The sequence below is a fragment of the Suricata suricatta genome, chromosome 8, assembly GCF_006229205.1.
Source record: "Suricata suricatta isolate VVHF042 chromosome 8, meerkat_22Aug2017_6uvM2_HiC, whole genome shotgun sequence".
NCBI classification, from domain to species: domain Eukaryota; kingdom Metazoa; phylum Chordata; class Mammalia; order Carnivora; family Herpestidae; genus Suricata; species Suricata suricatta.
The window spans coordinates 128,204,061-128,227,237 of record NC_043707.1 but is presented as its reverse complement, the minus strand read 5'-3'; the positions used below and the strand labels follow the sequence as shown (position 1 = coordinate 128,227,237).

Genomic DNA, 23,177 nt, shown 5'->3' with positions numbered 1-23,177 from the left:
ATTCACTGAAGGTATGAAACAGATCATTCAATAACTAATGAGATCCCAGAAAGAAATTTCTGGCAGAACTGCCACCAAATCATCAAACACATCCCCAACTCTTCATCATCAGCCTGGGCTCTGGGGGTCTTACCAGGGCCGTTACGTTCTTGTTTTCCTTTCTCCTGACTGTATCAAGCTGGGATCCAGCCGCGAGCAGGGACGTCAGTGCCGTGTAAAGCTCATCATATTTGATAAGCTTGGAGAAAAGAACATCGCATGCCTGATATTGAGAGAAAAAATCATTTCGTCTTACTCGTTGAAATATTCTTCCTACGACCCATACACTACACCCTTTAACCTCAGGACTGACAAAACAGCTCATCCAAACTACGGTTACGGATTTCTCGCTGCAGCAAGGTTTCCACTCGGGACCTCTCTGTCGATGGGTTATGGGGAGCACATAAGTGCAAGCTGGACAATGAGGCAACTATTTTTGTTCATTAAAATACCTGCGTGCGAACAATCTAACAGGGACAAGAAGAAGGGTTCCCTACAGCAGAAGTAGAGCCTAGCAAACACATCTCAAAATAACATTTTCCTTCTAGAATAACCTCAAATCCTAATACAGGCCAAATTCCCTCACTGCAAAAAGCAAGTCATTCCCTTTTCCCCTGCCAGCCCTCCTGTAAAATGGGGTTTTAAAATTCCCGGTACCACAGAATCGAGTCGGTTCAAATCATCCTCTGAGGCTTCTGGGGACAGGACACAGTAGAATCTGGGCTGCGGGACAGCATCTGAAAAACAATGGGCTCGTTAAAAGAATGGTTTCATTCTCAATTCTGTTTAGCAAGTATAAAATGTAAGAATTAAGGAAATACTTTGGACACTTCAAACACAAACAACCTTGACCCTATGGACTTTTGGGCCAGAGAATTCCTTGCTGTGAGAGGGCCATCCTGGGTATGACAGGTTATTTAGCCCCCTTCCAGTTCTGACAACATAACAGGTCTCCAGACGTTGCCAAATGCCCCTTCTGGCATGGGGGAGGTAAGAGAGGTGGTCTACAATCACCGAGTTAATCCTCAAAATTGAATCCATAGACTAACTGCATTAAAAGGTTAAATGCTGTCTCCCCAGTATCAACAGGAGTAACTAATAGGTCCTAATGACAGGAAATTCATACAAAGGTTCGATGAGTTTCCACAAACTACACTCAACAGCTTACACTCCTCGGGGTGAGTGCAAAAAAACACAAGAGGTATTTCATCACAAGAATGGACATCTGCTCTCTGAGAAACACCGCAGAGAAAGTCACGACTCCCAGTATTTTCTGAATAGCATGACCCAAAAGGAAACAGCCCGTGGCTTAGAACTTCCTACAGGAAGTTATATGTAATCGCTCCAAGGGGCAAAAAGCCATACACTGCACTCTATGAGCACACACGAGAATTCCTAATTCTTGGGTCTCAATGTTTTGCTTGCTTTCTGTTTTTCATCAACGTGCAATAAGTAACAGGCTATTTCTGAAAATGTTCTGAATCCACTGGTATCTGCCACCTATAAGGAATAGACTAAACCTTCAGGGGTCCCCAAATACCAAATTCAATCCCCCCAAGGAGAGCCAATGGGTCAGCTTCTTACTGACCACCTTGTTTCTGACCTGATGAAAAATGCTTAGACCAGTTTTCTTCTACTTCTTTGAACCCATGATAAAGAGGGGCGGTCGCCCGGCGGCTGCTGCTGTCCTGGGATCCACTTGCCCACCCAAAAGGAGGACTCAGCAAGTTATGCTGCACCTTTTAAAACACAAATGTTCAAATTAAGAAAGATACACAGCCTCATTCAGCATCTCACTGCAGGCATCATAACTGATCAATGTATCAAAGACTGGGGAACTCACAAACCAAAATAAGTTTTCAATTTTTCTGTGACTTCTTTGGGGAACATCTTTTTTGCTGAAGTTTAATAGGAGCAGTGCTCAAGCAAACCTTTAGGAACTGCTGAGTAATCCTTAACTGGCCCTCCCATCCTGTGTTGGATCCCTACAACAATTAACTAATCCATAAAACCTACTGCTCGACCATCATTCCACCACTAACAAGTACTCACGGGGGTGGGCCCGATGCTCGGGGCACTGAGCTAGACACAGGTAAAGTGGGGTAAATCAAAGGACACCTGTGAACAGAGCCCATAACCCATTCTCACGAATGCAAATCAAATAATCTACATTTACTGCTCCTGGCTAAGTGCGGGGTGAGAGAGCACATCCGGAAGTCTGGGAGTCCGGTGGTCTCCCCAAGGTTAATCAGAAACCGACGCCAACGAACACGCGAAAACTCAAGTAAGCAGGTCATTTGCTCTGGATCACCGCAACTCAGGAAGAGTGACCCTCAAGCATGGCCAGGAGAGCGACAACAACGTGTTCATCGGTACCTGCTCAAACAGATACACGGGGGCTTTGGAGTACTGATGAAGCAGATAATCAAAGATCAGAAGGAGGCGGGCCAGGATGAGGGGCACCGAGCGCGCCTGTGCAGCCATGCTGGCACTCAACTCCTGGATGATCTGCACGAAGAGGGTCAGGATGGCCCGCCGGCCTTTCTCGGTGAAGTTGTGGAAAATGAGCAGCAGCAGCTGCAGGTGCTCCACGTTCAGATCTTCCGTCTCACTGGGCACCACCCCCTGCAGGGCACTCTGCTTCATCGTCGACAAGAACCTACGGCAGAGAAGGGGACAGCGTGTCTGACGGACAGAGTCAGAACAGCCCCCAGGAGTCACGACAAGTGCTGGAAGAGGTACGCTTTTTCTTTTCTAATACAGTTTACTGTCAAGTCGGTTTCCATGTAACACCCAGCGCTCATCCCAACAAGGGCCCTCCTCCATGCCCACACCCATTCTCCCCTCTCCCCGACCCTGCATCAACCCTCAGTTCGTTCTCAGCTTTTAAGAGTCTCTCATGGTTTGCCTCCCTCCCCTCCCTCTCCTTAACTATTTTTCCCCCTCCCCTCCCCTATGGTCAGTGTTAAGTTTCTCCTGATCCACACAGGAGTGAAAACATAAGGAGGGATATATTTTTTAAACCCAGGCATTAAGACAACAAATCAAGGAAGACAAAAATCTGCATGAAAAGAGAAGATTAAAAAACTCAATCTTGGTTATAAAAAAGAGATTCGACCACAAGACATTCCCTGTCGACTGCGGCGAGAGCATTAACACGCCCTCTGCCATTTCGGACCATGAACAGAACTGTAAGCTCCCAAAACGGTGGCTCATTCTTTTATTGTTAATTAATAAACCCGGACAGGTAGAGACAGGTCAATTACTGTCCCCTGTAATGTGGCTCTATAGCTTCTTATTTTGAGAGCTTAGTACTATAGATTAAATTCACTATATGGTAATGGTCCAAAATAAGTTGGTGCCCTAAAAAGCAGTTAAAAAAGAAATTATACTGTTTGGAGAACTTGTTCAGAAAGTTGTTATGCAAAAAAGGAATGAATGTAGCCAACCATTTCCACTGCCCCTGGCTGTTAGGAAAGAGATTTGTGTTTTAATAAAGGTTTTTCTCCTCCCTCCTCCCTCCCCCAACTCCACAACCCCCCTTCCCACCTCCTGGCCTTTTTATTTTATTTTATTTTATTTTTTTGCAAGATCCCACCAGGAAAAATACAGTGGGTCTTTGGCCCTCAGGAAGGTTTAGGATTTCTCAAATCCAGCTTTAGCGCTATTTGATCACAGAATGAGGAAGAGAAAAGCAAAGCCTTTTAGGAAAACAAACTGCTTTGAAGGCTCCTACCATGTAAACAAATATGGCAAATATGGGTCCATCTAAAGAGGATTTCGATGATTAATCTGAGCTTCCCCCCAAGTAAAGAAATTCTTTAAAACTTGTCCAAAAAAACACTGCAAGTCACTCTGAGTGGTTTCATGTTGAAAACAAAATAACCAGAGACAGAGCCGGCTTTCCTGTTCCCTGCCTTGCAATCAATCAGGACAGGATAAAATTGGTTACATTCAGGAGTCAGGTTCTATCTCAAAACAGCAACCAAACTCCCCCATGTGCTAAAGGATGATTTCGTTTCCAGACTGTATTTTGTTTTTATTTTATTTATGTAATTAATTTGGCAGCACCTCTTCCCCCAAGGCCACGAGAAACACACCCCTCCGCCCTCACCAGTTTGCTCCATCAGATAGACCTCAGAGCCAAGGACTAACTACAAAGAAGTCAAACAAATAGAAAAAGTACATAACCTTCTCTGCCGGGCTTCGCCTGGAGTTCTCTTACCTGTCCCACACTTTCAGGCATTCAGGGACATCCGGATCACCTTGAGCACCGGCTTTGTGTTGCCAGATGAGCAGAAGGCGGGAAAGCACAGAGAGGCTTTGAGGGTGGATGTACAAGGGCCAGGGGCCCTCCGAGAAAGGAGCTACTCCCAGCTGCTGCAACAGCGTGTTCTGCCAGGAGAGACACCAGAAACCATTAGGGAAAAGACAGGGAATGAGGCCACAGAGGGCCGATGAGCCCTAAATGTTACTCTTCAATGCTGGGGGCGTACTTGAAAGAGCACACGGACATTCAGACTTAGATGTGGTTTGTAGAAAGGCCATTTCACTCAACAAACAGGAAAGCAATCAAGGGAAAATTACTAATCTAACCCCATTCACAACTATAGTTAGTTGGTGTCAGAAACAGGGTCCTGAAACAGGAGAAATGCACGGAGACAACAGAATCAGGATGATTTTCCAAATGGGTAGAACATGGAAAGTCTTCCCTTCAGAAGAAAACTTCTTGAACAATGTTAAGAGCTGACCGTTTTTCTTTCCTAACCAGTTCTATATAACGAGTAACGCTCGGTGGGGAGGGGGCCGGTCCCGCACTTGGAGGCCCACCCACTTGTATGAAGGGTATTAGCGGAGAAATTCTGCCGCTGAGATGTCAAGGCACCTCCAATTAGTCAGGGCTGTGTCTTTGCCTCCAGTTGTAGCGTGTCTTTCAAATGAGCTTGACTTTGAGCTCTGTTATCTAAGCTGCAACTTATCTTCTCAAACACACACACAAACTGAGCAGGATGCCAACGGGATGCCAGACAAAGGCCTGTGCTCTCACTTGGCTTCAGAAAACACAAATCATAGTTACCTCAGGATACAGGATAAATTTCTAAGTCTGTCAAATTAAATTATGTTCTTACAGAACATCCCAGAGGACCCCACTCCTGGGAAATAATTATCAAAATGTCACAGATATCAAGAGTGGCTCCCCTCTACTGGGCAGTTATCACTGGCAAAGTGCTACGCACCGACTGTCACACGCAACGCTCCGGGCAATGACATTACGTGGGTATGGGCTCCTTTTTACTGACGCAGGAACCAGAGCTCAGAGTGGTTTAAAAACACACTAAGCCACAAGACCACCAAGAGCCCAAGCCGGATTCATCTCGAAAATCTACATTCTTGGGGCGCCTGGGGGGCTCAGTCCGTTAAGCGTCCAACTTCATCTCAGGTCATGATCTCTCAGTTTGTAAGTTCGAGCCCCATGTCGGGCTCTGTGCTCACAGTGTGGAGCCTGGAGCCTGCTTCCGATTCTGTGTCTCCCTCTCTCTGCCCCTCCCCTGCTCATGCTCGGTTTCTCTCTGTCTCAATAATAAATAAACACAAAATTTTTTTTTAAATACATAAAAATTTAAGGAAAGCCTGCCACTCAAACTCTACCACATAATGGTTTCAAGGCTGGCAGACCACAACTGGCTGCAAGACAGCTGTGCTGGTGAGCTGACATGTCGGTTTTTAAAAACAAAAAGAGAAAACGGCAAAATGAACCTCGTGTAGCTCAAGAGCCCAAAAGATCATTCTGAGCAAACATGCATAAATAAGTAATCCATGAATACACACAACCTCTGAGTGGACTCAAACCCGTAACGGTGAGCTCCCTGCACACTCAGCACGACTCCTCCACCGCCAAACTAACCCTTCATGCCCACGGCCCCTTTCTATGAGAGGCGGCAGCATCCTTCTAGTCTCTTCTGGACTGTAAGCCCAGGCAGCACCTTGGACTCTCTCCCATCCATGGTCTGTACCCCATTCAAATAGCCTCCCGTGACCTCTATCTGCCACGGTCCCTTTGCGCACCCAGCATCTCCCTCTTCTCATGATCTCCCACGAACTCAAACCCCCTGGGTTTCTCCAGCGCCTATACACTCCCCTGGCACACAGTAGGTGCCCCATGAATACCCTGTGAAGGAATGAATGAACCTACACCACTATGGTAATATTAAGTTATTATAACTTTATATGCAATAAACATAATAAAAAATAACTATAATATTAAATAATAACAAGGACGGCACCTAATGTTTAGTAGGCACTAGTACTATGTGCCAGGTATGTTTCTAATTTTACTTTTTTTGTGATACAAACTGTAACAGAAAATTTACTCTTTTCTAAGTGTACGGGTCTGAGGCATTAAACACAAACACACTGTGCCACCATCACTACCATCCCTCTCCAGCACTTGCTCATTTTCCCAAACTGAAACCCTACGCCCACGAAACACTAAGTCCCTGTGACACGCGGATGGGGAAGAAAGGTGTATTTGGTCTTTGTCCTATTCCTGGCCCAGAGCTCCTAAAACTCCCATCATTTCCTGACCGGGGTGAGAAGAACGTGTTTTGTTATTCGTCACAAGCCCCTTTCAGCAACACCTGTGTGTCGGAGGCCCCTTCGTGGCTTCCGGCCGGGGTCTGGCCACCAGCAGAACCAACTCCTTGATCAGAGGGCTGGACCGCTCAGCGCCATCCCCAACCAGGGCTGGAGACAGAGTTCATCCCCAGTGGCCAGTCGAGCAGGACACCCATGGAAAACCAAACAAGGCCTGCTTTCTCGTTTGGTTTCAGAAGACACAAATCATCTTAGCAGACTGCTCTATTAAACAAATGTGAGACAAAGAAGAGAGAGGCCATGCCAACGAAGCACACGGCATTTCAACAGAAAGGCCTCTTCTCAAGACGTTCATCTGCCACCTTAAAAAAGCAGGCTTCACGTTCTTCGGGAACTGGGAATAGGCCTCCTGGTCTTACCAACTCAGAACCGGGTTTTTTTTTTATGAACCTGACAGGTGAAGACAATTTTTGTGATGAAACTTCTGTTTATTACTTTCACTGACTGGGATACATTCTATTAACCTGCCTGAAGGAGCCCGTGTATGGCCTGCAGTCGGAGGCAGGCACCTGGGTAAGGGACAGAACTCTACACGACCCCGGAGAAACAGTATCCTGCGCAAGGGAACTCAATAGGAGTTCGTTAAATTACACTACCGGCCTTCACTCTCTTCCACCACAGCAATGAAATTTGGGGGAAGAATTTAAAAGGCCCATGTTTGGAGTTGGAATGAGGGAGTTTTGAGGATTTGTTCTGCATAAAGTCAGTGGTTCTGGGCAGACAAGTTGCATGTCCACACAAGGTCTGGAATTCAGTTTGTTTTTTTTTTTTTTTTTAATTTTTTTTGTTTTATTTATTTTTGATAGAGAGAGAGACAGAGCATGAGAGCGGGAGGGGCAGAGAGAGAAGGAGACACAGAACCAGAAGCAGGCTCCAGGCTCTGAGCTAGCTGTCAGCACAGAGCCTGATGCGGGGCTCGAACCCACCACCGTGAGATCTGACCTGAGCCGAAGCCGGAGGCTTAACCGACTGAGCCACCCAGGCGCCCCAGGAATTCAGTTTTTAAATGCTAAGAGAGCAACATCACTACAGGAATCTTAAGAACTCCTATTCTCTACGGAAAAATGTTTCTTCCTCCAATATTTGGACAAGCTTCGGCAGAAAAGGCCCAGTCCATGAGCTGTGGAACTTCCTAAATGACCTTAGATCTGAGCAAGGGGCTCGTAACTTTGCCTCGACTTCCCGTCCCTACACAGTCTGAGACGGTGTGGCAGGCCCATATACTAACTGAAGCATTTTCTTCTCTTCATCTTACATAGGTCAACAACTGTACCACACCATTTAAGTTCTCTTCCATGCCCCAAAAAAAACCCTTTATTTCATCTAACAATAGGTAAATATAAATAGGTTTTATAGTTTTTTTAAACAATGAAATAAACTTTTTAAAACGTGTATTTTAGATAGCGTGCTTAAGTGGAGGAAAGGCACAGACAAAGGGGACAGAGGATCCAAAGCAGGCTCTGTGCTGACAGCAGCGAGCCCAATGTAGGGCTTGAATCCAAAAAAACCACAAGACCATGACCTGAGCCCAAGTCAACAGACCGAGCCACCCAAGTGCCCCAACAAAGAAATACATTTTTAAGAATTTCTCAAATAGGGCCACCGGGGTAGCTCAGTGGGCTAGGTGTCCGACTCTTGGTTTCGGCTCCAGTCATGATCTCATAGTTCGTGGGTCCGAGCTCCGCAGTGGTTCTGCGATGGCCCCATGGAGCCTGCCTGGAATTCTCCTTCTCCCTCTCTGTTCTTCCCCTCTGCATCTCTCTCCCTCTCAAAATAAACAAAGGTCAAGGAAAAAAAATTCTCAAATGGCCTGGGATTTTAAGAATCAAGTTTAACCTCTTGAAATTGCTTCCTAGAGTTTGTCCCTTTGGGGCAAGTGCAATCTCTTCAATTGCTTCCTGATTCTGAGAATCCACTGAAATAAGCTTAATAACAAAAAATTTTTCAAAACTATTGGGAGAGCTACCAAATTCTTCCAAGGGGGAATGAACGGTGGCCTCAACTAGGAATCTCCTTTTTTTAAAACAAATTCCCCAGGGATCTTTATGTATACTAAAGACCAAGAACCACTAACTCTCAATGTTAGAAAAACAAGTTATTAACAAAAAACCAACTAAATAAGTAAAAGTTAATACCAAAATATGACCCTGTCAAATGTTGGGAGAGAAAATGAATCCACAAGTCTCAAATACATTGCTGGTGATGGTAAAACTTGGTGGAGGTCCTTTATTTATTTCTTCTAAGTAATCTCTACATCTAACGTGGGGCTCAAACTCACAACCCCGAGACAGAGTCGCACGCTCTCCGACTGAGCCAGCCAGGTGCCCCACTGATGCGGGTGCTTCAGAAAGCAGTCTGCCATTACCTACTCACAGTCACACACTCCATATCCTGCCAATTCTACACCCAGCTCTCTACCCGAGAACCCCTTGTGTTATCACAGGAGACATCCACCTACCAGAAAGATCACAGTAACATCTGGAATAGCAACAAAACCTGACACAATCCAAAGGTCCAACAGTGGGAGCGGAGGGGAGATACAGTCCCAAACACAATGGGATAGCAGACAGCAGTCAAGGCCAGAACTTGAGAATTAGCAATAATATAAATGAATCTTGGCAACATAATGCTAAATAACATTAAGTAAAAAAAGAAAACCTAAAAAGATTATATATAGAACGGTATCATTACTTTAAAGCTTAAAACAATCAAATAATTTTAAATTTTAAAAACTACAAATGTAAAAATAAATACACAAAGGGGCACCTGGGTGGCTCAGTCGGTTAAGCATCAGACTTCGGCACAAGTCATGATCTCATGGTTTGTAAGCTCAAGCCCCGTGTCAGGCTCTGTGCTGACAGTTCAGAGCCTGGAGCCTGCAGCCTGCTTCAGACTCTGTCAACCTCGCTCTCTGCCCCTCCCCCCTCACAGTCTCTCCTTCAAAAATAAACATTAAAATAAATTGTTAACTAAATAGAGAGAGAGAGAAGGGGGCAGGTGAGAGGAAAGAGAATATTAATGAAAGGAGGAATCTGAGATGCAGGACTCAGAACATCACCTACCAGCAGGGAGAGAAAACCCTAAGATTTTGAAATCTTCAATCAAGATCTTAGACTTTATTTTGGTGGTGAGTTTGCAAATAGGAGTCTATCTGCGAACATCTACCTCCTGTAATTTGAATTATTATTTTTTTAAGTTTATTTATTTTTGAGAGAGAGAGAGTGAAGAAAGTGCACTCAGGGAAAGGGGAGAAAGAGAGGAAGAGAGAATCCCAAGCAGACTCTGCACTGTCAGCACAGAGCCTGACGTGGGACTCGAACTCACAAACTGTGAGATCACGACCTGAGCCAAGAGCAAGAGTCAGACGTTTAACTAAATGAGTCACCCTGGCACCTGAATGATTCTTGTAAAACATACATTTCAACATGTAGTTCTTAGATTACTAATGAAGCTAAGCATTTCCTGTATCTGTCGGCCATGTACATTCCCTATTTTATCAACCACTCTCTTATCTACGGTGTCTGCTCGCCTACCAAGACAGTCATCAGGAGCTGTTTGCATCACTTTTCCTTTTCCTTAAGCTTACTGAATGACTTGGAGATAGAGAATACATTTTCTCTTCCTTGAAACGATCCTAATCAGGGCAGGAGGACATACTAGAATCATCTTTCAATACTCTTTCCAGTGAGGGGGTTTCCACGGTAAACTGTGTTCCTTCGCAATTGGAATGCCACAGCCTACAGGGAGCTGACACAGCAGCGCTTGGCCAAAGGGTCACAGTGCACACGAACCTGCAGGTTGGGCGACTGAAGGTCAGAAGTTACCAGAGAATGGTTGAAGTGATAGAGAGCAGCAGCAAACTCTTCATCTGATGAACCTGGAAGGCAAATCAGAAAAGCAATGATTCAAGCAGCCACCTGATGCATTACACCACCCCGCCAACAGCCAAACACCAACAGGGAAGAAACCCACCAGGCCCCAATCCTGCCTACTGACCCTTGAGTCCATCTTTGTCCACCTCCTTAATGATACTGGCCAGGGTGGCCATGTGGTGCTCTGACAGAGACACACTCAGGTAGTTTCGGATAAAATTGTTCCGTGAGTTCAGCATGGAAGACGTAATGAAGTTCAAAATGTTGGAAGCCAGACCTAAGAACTAAAGAGAGCACAAAGAAGGTCATGGCAGTTTCATAAGCCCAGAGTGCCTCAAAATCCTGAATACAAACAGAAATAAAACATGCCCACAGAGCTGACAGAACAAACTCAACGAATTCGAGTCACAGTTTAATTTCCCTACAGTGGGACTGAGCTGAACTACGACCGCCATTCCACACACCTCTTCCAGCAGAATACAACAGACTTCCGAAACACTGCGTGGAGACAGAAGCTTCTAGGCAGACTTGTGTCTTCCATTCCTCTAAGGCCCTGTATCTGTTCGACTCGAAGACGTTACTGGAATAAGGAATTCTGAAGCCGGTGTGATCATTATACACACAGAGAATTCCCAGCTCCTTACTGCTCTCTCAAAATGAAACTGAAGTACCGTGTAAGTGTTTTCTCTCCACAGCCTTGACTAGACCAAGCTGTTTGAAAGTGAGTATCTGAGTATCTGATTTGTCTGCTTTAGAACAGGGCTGATCGATAGTACATCATCTAGAAATACTACTTGAAGAAATAATTAGGGAGCACTTCATGATGTACCACACCTATGCTTAGGGCTCTTTACGCCTTCACAACACCCTTAAAGGCGAGTACTGTCACTCCCAGATGACAGAGGACAAAGCTGATGCCTAGACAAGTTTAGATTCTTGCCCAATCTCAAAGCCAGTGAGTTTAAAGAAGCAGGATTCAAAGTCACTTCTAACTCCAAAGGTTACTAACGCTCAGAGAAACAGCACTAAGAGTACAAGTTACTTAATCAAACACAATCAGTACACTTAAGCCCTAAGTGAAAATATCTTTAAACATTACAGTTAACCAACTTATAAAATGGTGTAGTTCCAATGATCTGCTTTTCGCACCCCTTCTTCCCATTTCTTCCTCCCCTAAACCTCAGAGATCCACTCTTACCAACTCAGGATCTTTGCGACTTGCCAAAATGTTGCCCTTCTCACCAGGGGCCTGTTTACTGGGGCTTTTAACTCGAGGTGAGCTCTCCAGCGGAGGGGGCGGGGGAGGAGGCGGAGGCGCCACTTTCTCTTTACTGGGGGAGATGGTCTCCTCAAACCACTGCCCCAAAATAGGCTCACTGTCATCATCTGAACAGAGGAGACAAGGAATCCAAAGAACACATGAAAAGAGCGTTAGTACGTCTGCTTTGTAAAAATGTCTAGTCAAGAGGAACGCCAAGGATATCTTGATTTGGTGGTCGTTAGGTGGTTGCATCAATTTGTCCGTTCTCCTCCAAGTGTGTAAGTAAAACAGAAGTATCTTATTGCACATTAATTATACCTCAATAAAACTTTTTTTTTTTTTTAAAGAGCCGACAAAGACAGAAACCACCTCACTGTACTGGCAATGAGCCAAATGTTTTGAAAAACAAAATTTTACTTGTCCATGGATTATAAAGCCCAAATCAGGAACCACACCATGGGGCACTGGGTGGCCCACTTAAGGGTCCAGCTCTTGATTCCAATTCACATCATGATCTCACGGTGGGTGTGGAGACTGCCTGAGTCTCTCTTCCTCTGCATCTGACCCTCCCGGGTTGTGCACGGGCGCACGTGCACACATGCTCTCTCTCACAAAGAAAACTGCATTTTTCACAGTAGTATACATTGCTCCCACACACCTGATGACAATGAACCTGAGATATCTATCTCACTCCCACTCTCTCCACACTAAGGCAGAAAGGAATGTGCATTTTGCCCTGCTGCTTACTGCAACAGCGCCTCGGGTTTCCCTCCCCACGCCTCCCACACCACATGTCTCTAACAACGTCCGAACCACACGCCTTACACACAGATGGGTTAAGGCAGAAAGAAATGTGATCCGACATGTACTTTGATCTTGGAGGGGAAGGGATGAAAAGCAATCTGGGCTTCACTGAGAATAATTTCTACCTTTCATTTTTCAACAGCTCAACTGACTCTTGATAACAGGTCTCCTTAGATGGCACAGACCATCAGGATCCATGCTAGGCAGGTGAAAATGGTGAACAGGAAACGGAGGGAAGCATGGGGGAAACTTCCGGCTGCACCGTTCTCCTGGGAGATGGAAAGGAGGCCCCTACCTTGGCTGCTGTCCTCCTCCGTGCTGCTGAAATCATCCTCGTAGTAGGTGTTTGAGTCCGTGGAGGCACTGGCATCGCTGCTCATGGAGCCCTTCCTCTGGCGCTGCAGGACACAGGCCTAGGGAAGCAGCGAGGTTTCGTGACTGAGGTCACAGAAGTGGAGCCGCCCTACTGCATGTCAGTCACCATGCAAGACGTTTTCTCTGTCTTTTTCCTCTAAATCCAAGAAGCTCTCTTGGGGCCCCTGGGTGGCTCAGTCTGTTAAGCTGCAGACTCTTGGTTTCGATCAGGTCACGATCTCACGTTTCATGAGATCAAGCCCCGCATCAGACTCTGTGCTGACAGCACGGAGACTGCTTAGGATTCTCTCTTCCTTTCTCTGCCCCTCCCCTCCTTGCACACACACGCATTCTCTCTCTTTTACAAAATATGTAAACATATTTTTTTAATTAAAAAAAACATGACAACTGTCACAAAGAACCAAGTAGCCACATGTATCACAAAGCTGACAATAACAGATTCACGTGGAATCACTGAAGGTTTCCTCTCATCTTCAAAATGTTACCATAAATTTTGAGTTTCTAAAGGTCATGGCGTACAGCCTTTCTCCTTTTGAAAGGGTTACATAAGATCTTCCAAATTATCCATGGCGTACCACCACCCACCTTCCTGTAGGAAGTGGACAGTAGTGTCAACAGCAGGTTTGTCAGTGGGACAGAGTCGATCAGCCGCTGAATCCTCTGGATGGAGGTGCTCTGGGCCATGATGCTCAGGACGGCAGGGGGGCCATCTGTCTCCCAGCCCTGAAGGGAAGCACAGCAGAACAATTACAGCTCCCATGGCGCAGGAAGGAGCACCGTGACTGGACGGCTCCGGGCAGCCTCCCCAGGAGCCAAGGCGGCAGTCGCCATGCTGACCCTCCGCACGCACGCGGTCCCTCGGTCGCTGCGCTGACCCCCTGTGCCGTCCCTCACCTTGTGCAGTGCTTCCACTTGCAGGTCTTGAAAGAGAGAGGTTAAGAGGGTGACGGCGTGGTTTGCCAGTATAACTGAGAGCACCCCGAACCCCTGGTGCCTGCACAAAGAAAAGGAAAAACACAACAAACTCGTAACCTCGAAAACAGGACATTGCCATTCAGGGGGTTCTAGACCCCTTTCAGAATCCACGACCCTTTCCTCAGAGGGAAGAAAACGCACACAGCATCCACATATAATTTCAGAAGCTCGGTCTCCCTGAAGCCCAGCCACGGCCCGCCTGAGGATCTACAAGCTTCCAATTCAGAACTCCAAGAGTAAAAGAAAGAGTTCCAAATACATGGCATTTTGGAGTATTAGTTCGAATTGACTGGGTAATGGATGTAAATAAAGATGCTGACATTCAAAAGTTGGTCAAACATTTAAAATCATTCTCTTGAGAAGAAAAAGGTTAAAAATTGCCAACTTCTATCAAATATCTGGGCACAAACCAACAAGAATAAAAACAAAGTTTTACACATTCTTTGTGAGTAAAACTTTTTCTTTCTGTCCAAATGAGTACATGACAATCAGTGTATCTAATATTCAAAGAGTTCATGTAAATCTAAGAATAAAGGGCAACACCGAAGAGAAAACCGGGGCAAAGGACATAGGCAGCTGCAATGGTGCTAACACAGAAATAGGAATAAGAGCAACAAAATACACCACCTTTCTCCTTTAATGTCGGCGTGCCCAGATGGCTCATTTGGTTGACCATCCGACTTTGCCTCAGGTCACAGTCTCACAGTTCGTGAGTTCGAGCCCCGCATCGGGCTCTGTGCTGACAGCTCAGAGCCTGGAGCTGCTTCGGATTCTGTGTCTCCCTCTCTCTGCCCCTCCCGCGATTGTGCCCTAGCGCGTGCTCTCGCTTGCTCGCTCTCTCTCTTTCAAAAATAAACTTTCTCCTATAACATCAGAAAACGTGAAAACTCATGACGCCCACTGTCAAAGGGCCTGGGGAATGGGACGTGTGCACACGTGTACACACAGTGAGAATAGTCAGAACAGTCTGACAAATCATTTCAAATTTATACCTAAGTGTGCCCTTTGTCCTAAGAACCCTACTTCTGGGAATTTACCCCAAGGGGATAATGAAGCAACTTCACAAAGATTTGTTTTAGAAGATTTATCAAAGCACAGTTTATCAAAACAAGAAACTTAATACATCCTCATAAGCGTTTTAATAAGGTCATTATAGTTAGCTAGGGCTTGTTTACATAGTGGAGTACCGTCAGCCATTAGATACAGTGAGCCCCTTATAACACTGGCGCTGAAAAACGCCTACAGCATTTTCCAATGGCGATCCTGTTTCTGTACTCGTGTACATTTTACATGCGTGCACAGAAAACCATCTAGACGAACGTTTACCAGTTTGGGTGGTAGAATTTAGGATGATTTTTCCACCCTTTCTTATGGTTTGTAACTTACACAAGGTACAGATTTTCTTCTTAAATCTTAAGAAACAATAACCATTTTTTAAACATAACTGCTACTTTTTATAAAGTTTTATTTATTTATTTTGAGAGAAAGCGAACAGAGGAGGACAAAAAGAGGGGGAGAGAGAGGATTCCAACAGGTTCAGCGCAGAGCCTGACGCGGGGCTCAAACTCACAAAGCAGGAGATCATGACCTGAGCTGAAACCAAGAATCTGACGCTTAACCAACAGAGCCACCCAGGTGCCCCCTAACTGGTACTTCTATGCGTAGATCTTTTGGCATCTTCCCACCTCCCTCTACAGCGCTAAGGGAACAGACACAGAATCAAAAATTATTCCTTTCTAATGTGCTTACCTCCCTTCTTTGCCTACTACCTACTGTCTACCATCCCAACATCAAGGAAATCAAGAAAACCTGCCTTGACTTCTCTGACAAGGCCAAATGCCCTTATCATAATACTCTCTAGATACAACTTGACATCTCTCTTCATGTTTCTTGGAAATGTGTCCTTTTTTTTTTGTACATCACAGCATTCCAGAATGGACACAGAGCCCGGACAGAGACGATAACTCAGTGAGTAAGTTGCTGAATGAGGTCCAGAACTTGACTCCCTCCTTGGACTCCAGGTGCCCATGCCAACTGCCTCCTCAATGTCTCAGGCAGAGAGGTGTGACAGTCATCTCAAACTCTGTATGGTGAAGATGACATTCTGTAGTTCTTCGCCTTCCTGCCACCCCAGCTACTCCTAAAGTGGTATTCTCAGTCTCCGTAAATTATACAATCCTCCATAATTTATCCAATTTTGTCTCATGCCAAAAAGTTTTGAGGTTGTATTTTTCACTCAGTATCCAAGCCATCGGCAAATCCTGTCAGCTGTACCTTCAAAACACACACTGCTTCGACCCCTTCTCTCCGTCTTTCCCACCAGCTCTGGTGTCCGCAGGAACGCATCAGCTTCCCACCCTCCCTGCTTCCTGCCTTACACCCCACAGTCTGTTCTCCTCATAGAAGCCGGCTTTTCACGTCCCCAATAACTAATAAATCAGATCGGATCGCTTTCCTGGGGAAAGCCCTCCAGGACTCACAGATTACACTTGGCCGGAGGAGATCTGGCCCCGGGCTACCTCTCTGACCTAATTTTCTACTGCTCTCCTTCCGCTCCACTCCAGCCCACACGGACCTTGCCGCTGATCCTCACAGATGCCAATCAAACCTCCATCTCCAAACCTCAACAATTCTACCCCCAAAATTTGCATGGCTTACTCTGTCACCTCACAGATGCTCTCTCCACCTTTTCTTCAGAGCTCAATCCTCACCATCCTAACTAAAACACCAGCGCCCTGTCCCTCGCTATCCCCTCGCTCTGGCTTACTTTTCCTTACAGAACCCCCGTGGTAAGTTATCACGAACCCGTTAGTGGGTGTGTTCACTGACGCTCCGTTAGAGGAGGCAAGGACCCTGCTCTGAAGAGCGCCACGCTCCCAGTGCCCAGCACGCGAAAGGGGCCGAAGGAACAAACTAAACCCAGAAATGCCCGGGCTCAGACAAGAAAACCTTGAACCACATGGAAGTCATACATCTAACTTGTCTCCTAGCAGGCAGGGCTTACTGTGTAGACTTCGTGCAAACAGATGCAAACATTTTAGAAAGCACGGCAGGGGCCCCGATAGAACCTTCTTGAGAGGTTAACTCAGTGAGTCATCACCTGCCAGTTAACAGGCCCATTTGACAAACCAGAAGTGTTACTTTCTGATTTGACTCTCATAAAAATCCTGAAATTTAAAAAAAAAAAAAAAATCCTAAAATAGGGGCACCTGGGTGGCTCAGTCGGCTGAGTGTCTCAACTCAACTTCGAGTCAGGTCATGATCTCACATTTGTGAGTTTGAGCCCCACGATGGGCTCCGCGCCCACAGCATGGAGCCTGCTGGGGATTCTCTCTCTCCCCATCTCTCTGTCCCTCCCCAGCTTGCACACGCTCTCTCTCAAGATAAACACACATTAAAAAAAGAAGATAAAAACACTGAAATACGTTACACAGACATTTCCCTCTCTTATGGATAAGAAAACATGATCAGGAAGAATGAGCAATTTACCCAAAATGACACAGCTACAATGTAGAGAGAGTAGATGATGGTCATGACCTTAGTCATTGAATTCAACCAAGCACAGAGGCAAACGTTTCTCCTGACGTGAAGACGAGAGGGGTCAGGACAGCTCCCCGTCAGGATACAACGGCAGAGGCACAAACAAAACGCGAGCAGCGACTGAGCAGACACCTACCCTTTTCCAGGCCCCAGCTTAGGAGAGCCCACTCCCTCTTTCGTGCGAGAAAGGATGTCTCTGACTCGGAGTGCAGCCAGTGGGTCTTTCTCTTTCCCCTTATCAGCCAAGGCAGTAGGGCTGAGGTTCAATATGAGGAAAAGACTGTTTAACAAACACCAGGCGCCCAGCAGTTGGAAGTTCTGATAGTGCTGTGGAAAACGCACAAAAGCAAAGTATGAACACAGAGAGCCTACAGGCTATGTGACAGGAATGCAGCAGAGACACATTTCTTACCTCTCCACCGGCCCGGCGGGAGTTGCTGATGGCTTGTCCGATCATGTCATAGATTTCAAGCTGCCCAACATCAAACACACACACAAAAAGCTGAGCAAGCGGACATCTCTCATTTCCAATGTTAATCCCACCCAAACTGAATTCGACTACAGACTTCAATATCCTCGAGGCACTTTCTAATGATACAATCCCATCACACTTCCCTCGACCTGCGCTTGGTGCTGACTTCTCTCTACATCCAGCCCCGTGTCACCTCCTCAGGTGTCCCCTCCACCCAACCTAAAGCCACACCCCCGGCCCGCATCAGATCCGTGCTGACTCATCCTACATGCTCAGCATTCTCTGCGACTACCTCGGGTGCCATGTGTCTCCACTCAGAGCACGCGGACACACAGCACGCCCTCAACTGCACCTGCTCGCTCATAGGGTCTGCCGCCACCACGAGGACGCAGTGGTTCCTGCAGAGCCAACCACGCTGCCAAGGAAACACGCCAAGCGCCTACCACTCAGACCTGTTCCCCGAGGGGAAGGGTTGGAGAGCACCCTGTGTCCTCTCCTCTGCCTGGGAAGCAAGGGGGCCTGTCCCTATCTCCTCACTGAAAAATGGCACCTGGGCCCAGAGGGCGTGGCTTACACATTTCTGGACGATCGTGGCCGCGTCGCTCTCGTAGTCGTCTTCTTTGGAGCTCGTGGACCCCGTCCGCACCTGCTGGGCACTACCCACATGCAGGATGGCCATGCAAGTTGCCACACTCACACCTGGAGGAAAAGAAGAAAGATGCACGGATTTCAATCAGGGCAGTGCCAGGAGCTCACCAAAACCAAACCATAAAACAACCTGCCCAGAGGCAACTTCAGGGTTTGATCACAGACAGTGAAGTCCACGGGGCAAGGCTGAACAGTGATACCGTGTGATCCAGCACACACTCCTAAATACTTGGCAGAGTGAGCTGAGAACTGCCATCCACATAAAAACCTGCACACAAGTACTCGCCGCAGCCTTGTTCGTAGCTGCCAACGACTGGAAGCAATCACGATGCCCTTCAACAGGTGGATGCCCACCACAACGGCACACCCACACAGGGGCTATTATCTGGCAATAAGAAAAACGAGCTATCAGGTCACACAAAATCATGGAGGAAACTTAAATGCATGCGCCCAGCAGAGTCAGCCAGTGAAAAGGTGTCATTCTACATAACTGTTTCTAACTTTAGGACATCCTGAAAAAGCTAAAACCATGGAGACTGTGAAAAGATCAGCGGCTTCTAGGGGCTGGGGGTAGGAGAGAGGGATTACTGGGTGGAGCACAAAGGACTACAGAGCAATGAAACCATTCTGTGTCAGCGATGACGAATACCTGACGTGACGCATTCGTCAAAACCCACAGACTAATAGAGAAACCCATAAACAACGGACTTCAGATGCTAAGAGGGTGTCAACAGAGCATTCATCGGTTATAACACACATACTGTATTAATGCAGCATATGTTAATGATGATAGACACTGTGTACCGGGGAGGGAGGGGAGATGGGAACACTGTATAACCTGCTCAATTTTCCTGTAAACCGAAAACTGCTTTAAAAGTAAGTATTAACTTTAAAACATCATATGATGTCTCTGCATTTTTTCAAGATTACAAGGAAAAACATTCCACGCTTGGTGTTCCTCAAAGACATCAAGGCCAAATCCTTGTCTTTCAGAAGTCAAATCCCAGGCTGTCAAATTTCAACAACAAGCCAACTCTGGGATCTTTAATCCGACTAAAAATTTTTAAGGACCATTTGACCATTACTGACTAAGTATACTGACAGCCATGTAATTTTCAAGAAATTCTCTAAAAATCGAAATAAAGCCCAACTTCTGCAAAAATCTGGGGGGGCCTGGGGGGCTCAGTCGGTTAACCATCCAACATCGGCTCAGGTCATGATCTCGCAGTTTGTGGGTTTGGGCCCCACGTCGGGCTCTGTGCTGACAGCTCAGAGCCTGGACCTGTCTATAAATTCTGCATCTCCCTCTCTCTCTGCTCCTCCCCTGTTCATGCTCTGTCTCTCTCGCTTAAAATTAAACATTTTTTAAAAATTTTTTTTAAACTGCAAAAATCAAAGGCAGAGGAGAAGGCAATAAACACTGGAACTGGGCTGGAAGAGAAGACATCTTCAAAGGCATCTTTAGCTTTCTGTTAGCAGTTACTACTGCTGCTGCCCTAGTTCAGGGCCTTAATATGTCTCGCTTGAATGACTATAAAAAAAAATCCTCCCAACAGAGCTTCCAGACTCCAAATCTCCCTACACCAAAACGTCCTGCATACTGCTAACGTGAATGGTCTTCCTAAAATACAGCTCAGAATCTTCAATGGTTTCTACTGTCAGTAGGACATGGTCCAAATGACTTTGACTGCATCTCTCTTTTTTTTATTTTAGAGAGAGAGCATGATCAGGGGAGACAGAGGGGGAGAGGGAGGTAGGGAAGGAAGGAAAGGGGAAAACAGGGAGAGGGAGTGAGAAAGAGGGAGAAAGAGGGACAGGGGAGAAAGAAAGAGAGAGAGAGGGAAGAACAAACCTTAAGCAGGCTCCATACAGACATGGGACTTGATCCCACAACCCTAGCATCACGACATGAGCCAAAATCAAGAGGCGGATGCTCAAACGACTGAGCCACCCAGGCACCCCTTAGAACTGCGTTTCTAAGACCTCTTCAATGGCGTCCTTTCTTTCCCACTGTACAATACCCACTAAGTGCAGACCCTCTCCCCCGCCCCTCCCCTCCACACACACTGATACAGTATGTGCCCCAAACTCCAGGACACTCTGAGTCCTGCCTCTGCCTCTGCCTAGGGCTAGTCCCGCTGGAATTCCGCCAGCCCGCCACGTCCAACAACTGAACTCCTTCATCGCTACTGCGTTACCCAATTTCTATTTGCATCCAGATGTTCAAAATAAAGCTGTTGGAAGAATGCAGAGAGATGATCAACCTCTGTGCTTTCTTGGTGCTCCCAAGGTCAGGTTTCCAAGAACGTTCAAACCCTCACTTAGAGACAGAGCCGAGAAAACAAAGGAAACTGTTATACCTTCTAAGACATACCAGGGCTATGGTATTTGAAGTCAAGGATCAGCGAAGTGGACTAGAAAGTCACTGTTGCAACTTAAAAGCGAGTGAACACCACAGGTCAGGCCCCACTTCCAAGGCAGCATGAGCAACAGGAAGAGCAGGGATTTTGTGGGAGCACAAAGCATAATCAATACAAACAGATACCACCTGCTCCACGAAGGCTTCTTCAAACCTGCTCCCACAGCAAGACTCCCTCCCTCCCTTCTCTGCACGCCAACCAGGCTACACTTTACTGCTTTTATCATCCCCTGTTTTGTACCATTCCACGTGGTCCTAACTGCTCTCAGTGTGGGCTCCTTGAGGGCAAAGATCATATACAGTTCGTCTCAATATCCCAACAGCACTTGGCGTTTTGCTTCACACAGACACTTATTATCTATACATATAATAAAATCAAATATGCACATAATAACAACACCAGCAATGGAAAAATAGGGTCATTTACAAGACTCTTATTGAGAACTCGTTTCATCTAGATGAGACATTAAGATGATCCTCATTGGAAAAGGGCCCAAGGGGGAAAGAGCCCTCAGAAGGTTCTCATGGTTGAGGCCTGAGTGGTACAGTCAGTTAAGCATCTGACTTGGGTCCTGCTCATGATCTTACAGCTCGTGAGTTCGAGCCCTGCGTCGGGTTCTGTGCTGACAGCTCAGAGCCAGGAGCCTGCTTCGGATTCTGTGTCTCCCTCTCTCTCTGACCCTCCCCTGCTCATGCTTTGTCTCTCTGTTTGACTGTCTCAAAAATAAACATAAAAAAAAAGAAAGAAAGACCTCATGGTTTCCAGAAAGTATCCTTGTGCTTGCCTGACAAAATGAGATCAGACATCGTCACCTCACCTGCATACAGACAACTTAGGCTGAGGACTGTCACATCCTGCAGACGAGAAGGGTTGAGAGGCTCCAGCACAGGTAAAGAGAGGGTATCCAATGCCATGGTTACATCAATCACCAGTGAATGAAAACTGGAATGTAACAGAAGAGGAGGTTAATAAAAGCGTCTCTTTGAGTCTCTGATAAAGACAAGTCGGCATGCCTCAGAAAGCTACCCAGGCTCTCTCTTTTCGAGAGCAGCGTCAGGACGTGGGGCGCACAGCCTCAGTGCCTCACCCGTTGCGAACAGCAGTGGCATCCGCTACCGTTGCAGGCATGATGAAGAAAGAATTGGCCAACACTGCATCTTGAAACCGATTGATGTAGCGCAGGAAATACGGCAGGTTCAAACACACACGCAGCAGCTTCTCTGAGCCACCTGAATTAACGACAAGGCTCAACCTCACAAACAGGTCTCCGTCTGCTGCTGGATTCTTTTCCACTTAGGCAATTTTGGAAAGCAGAGAAACCAGCTTTCCGACGACAATTAAGAGTCTTACCAAGCTCTTGAAGACTAGCCACATTCTGAGCTATAAATACATTCTTGGTTTTGATGGCAGAGGCTTGATCTGTGGATGACTGCTCATCACTGTCTCCTTCAGCCTGAAGAGAAACAACGCAGGTGAAAGGCCTATCACGAGACTATCATCCGCTGAGACAGCCCTGCGGTCAGAATCGAACCAAGTGCCCAAACTAAGCGGTTCTACGGATACTCCTCAGACTCCCCAGTTAATGAAGGGAGCTCCCTCTCTAATGCAGGGAAAACACAAGTTATTTTCCCAAGAAAAGAAAAATATATAGTTTAAAAATATGTGTATTCTACCACCAGCATAGAGTGATACCTTTCACAGAAAAATGTACATGCTCTTTTTAATGTTTATTGGCATCGAGAAATTTAGAAGAATGATCATCAAAACAGTAACGACAGTCAACAGAAGGTTAGGGAAAGTTTTGCTTTTGTCTGGTCTGTATTCTTTCTTCCACAGGCATGTACGTCATTTTATGTCACAAATGGAAGATGCATCTGTTACTTTCTTCTGACATCCTCATCTCAACAACCCCCGAGGGGTGAGATCACTTGGCTGGAGCAACTCACCGGAGTCTGTGGACCGACGGGCGGTGATGCTACAGTTCTAGGGTTGAAAACTGATGTCAGCTGGTTCAAAAAATTCATCTGCACCTCCTTCTGCCTCAGCTCTGGGCTAACGGGGGAAGCCAGCTCTTTCTGATCTTCCACTGCGAACACAAAACCCAAACCAGGATGAGC

The 23,177-nt window shown here is 46.4% G+C and overlaps 1 protein-coding gene across 6 annotated transcripts in view; it reads right to left on the bottom strand.

Moving 5' to 3' along the window:
* Window positions 1-23,177, bottom strand: part of UBR4 (ubiquitin protein ligase E3 component n-recognin 4) — a 124,175-nt gene that overhangs the window by 90,983 nt on the left and 10,015 nt on the right. For all 6 annotated transcript variants that reach the window (XM_029949740.1, XM_029949743.1, XM_029949741.1 and 3 more), the window contains exons 5-22: window positions 23,007-23,146; window positions 22,411-22,513; window positions 22,148-22,289; window positions 21,878-22,002; window positions 18,567-18,691; window positions 17,933-17,992; window positions 17,657-17,847; window positions 13,900-13,999; window positions 13,591-13,728; window positions 12,926-13,043; window positions 11,764-11,951; window positions 10,690-10,849; window positions 10,485-10,570; window positions 4,265-4,434; window positions 2,416-2,698; window positions 1,643-1,778; window positions 697-776; window positions 134-262 (exon numbers count right to left, since the gene is read on the bottom strand). In XM_029949740.1, coding sequence (XP_029805600.1) covers window positions 134-262; window positions 697-776; window positions 1,643-1,778; window positions 2,416-2,698; window positions 4,265-4,434; window positions 10,485-10,570; window positions 10,690-10,849; window positions 11,764-11,951; window positions 12,926-13,043; window positions 13,591-13,728; window positions 13,900-13,999; window positions 17,657-17,847; window positions 17,933-17,992; window positions 18,567-18,691; window positions 21,878-22,002; window positions 22,148-22,289; window positions 22,411-22,513; window positions 23,007-23,146 — 2,474 coding nt within the window. The remainder of the gene's footprint in view (window positions 1-133; window positions 263-696; window positions 777-1,642; window positions 1,779-2,415; window positions 2,699-4,264; window positions 4,435-10,484; window positions 10,571-10,689; window positions 10,850-11,763; window positions 11,952-12,925; window positions 13,044-13,590; window positions 13,729-13,899; window positions 14,000-17,656; window positions 17,848-17,932; window positions 17,993-18,566; window positions 18,692-21,877; window positions 22,003-22,147; window positions 22,290-22,410; window positions 22,514-23,006; window positions 23,147-23,177) is intronic.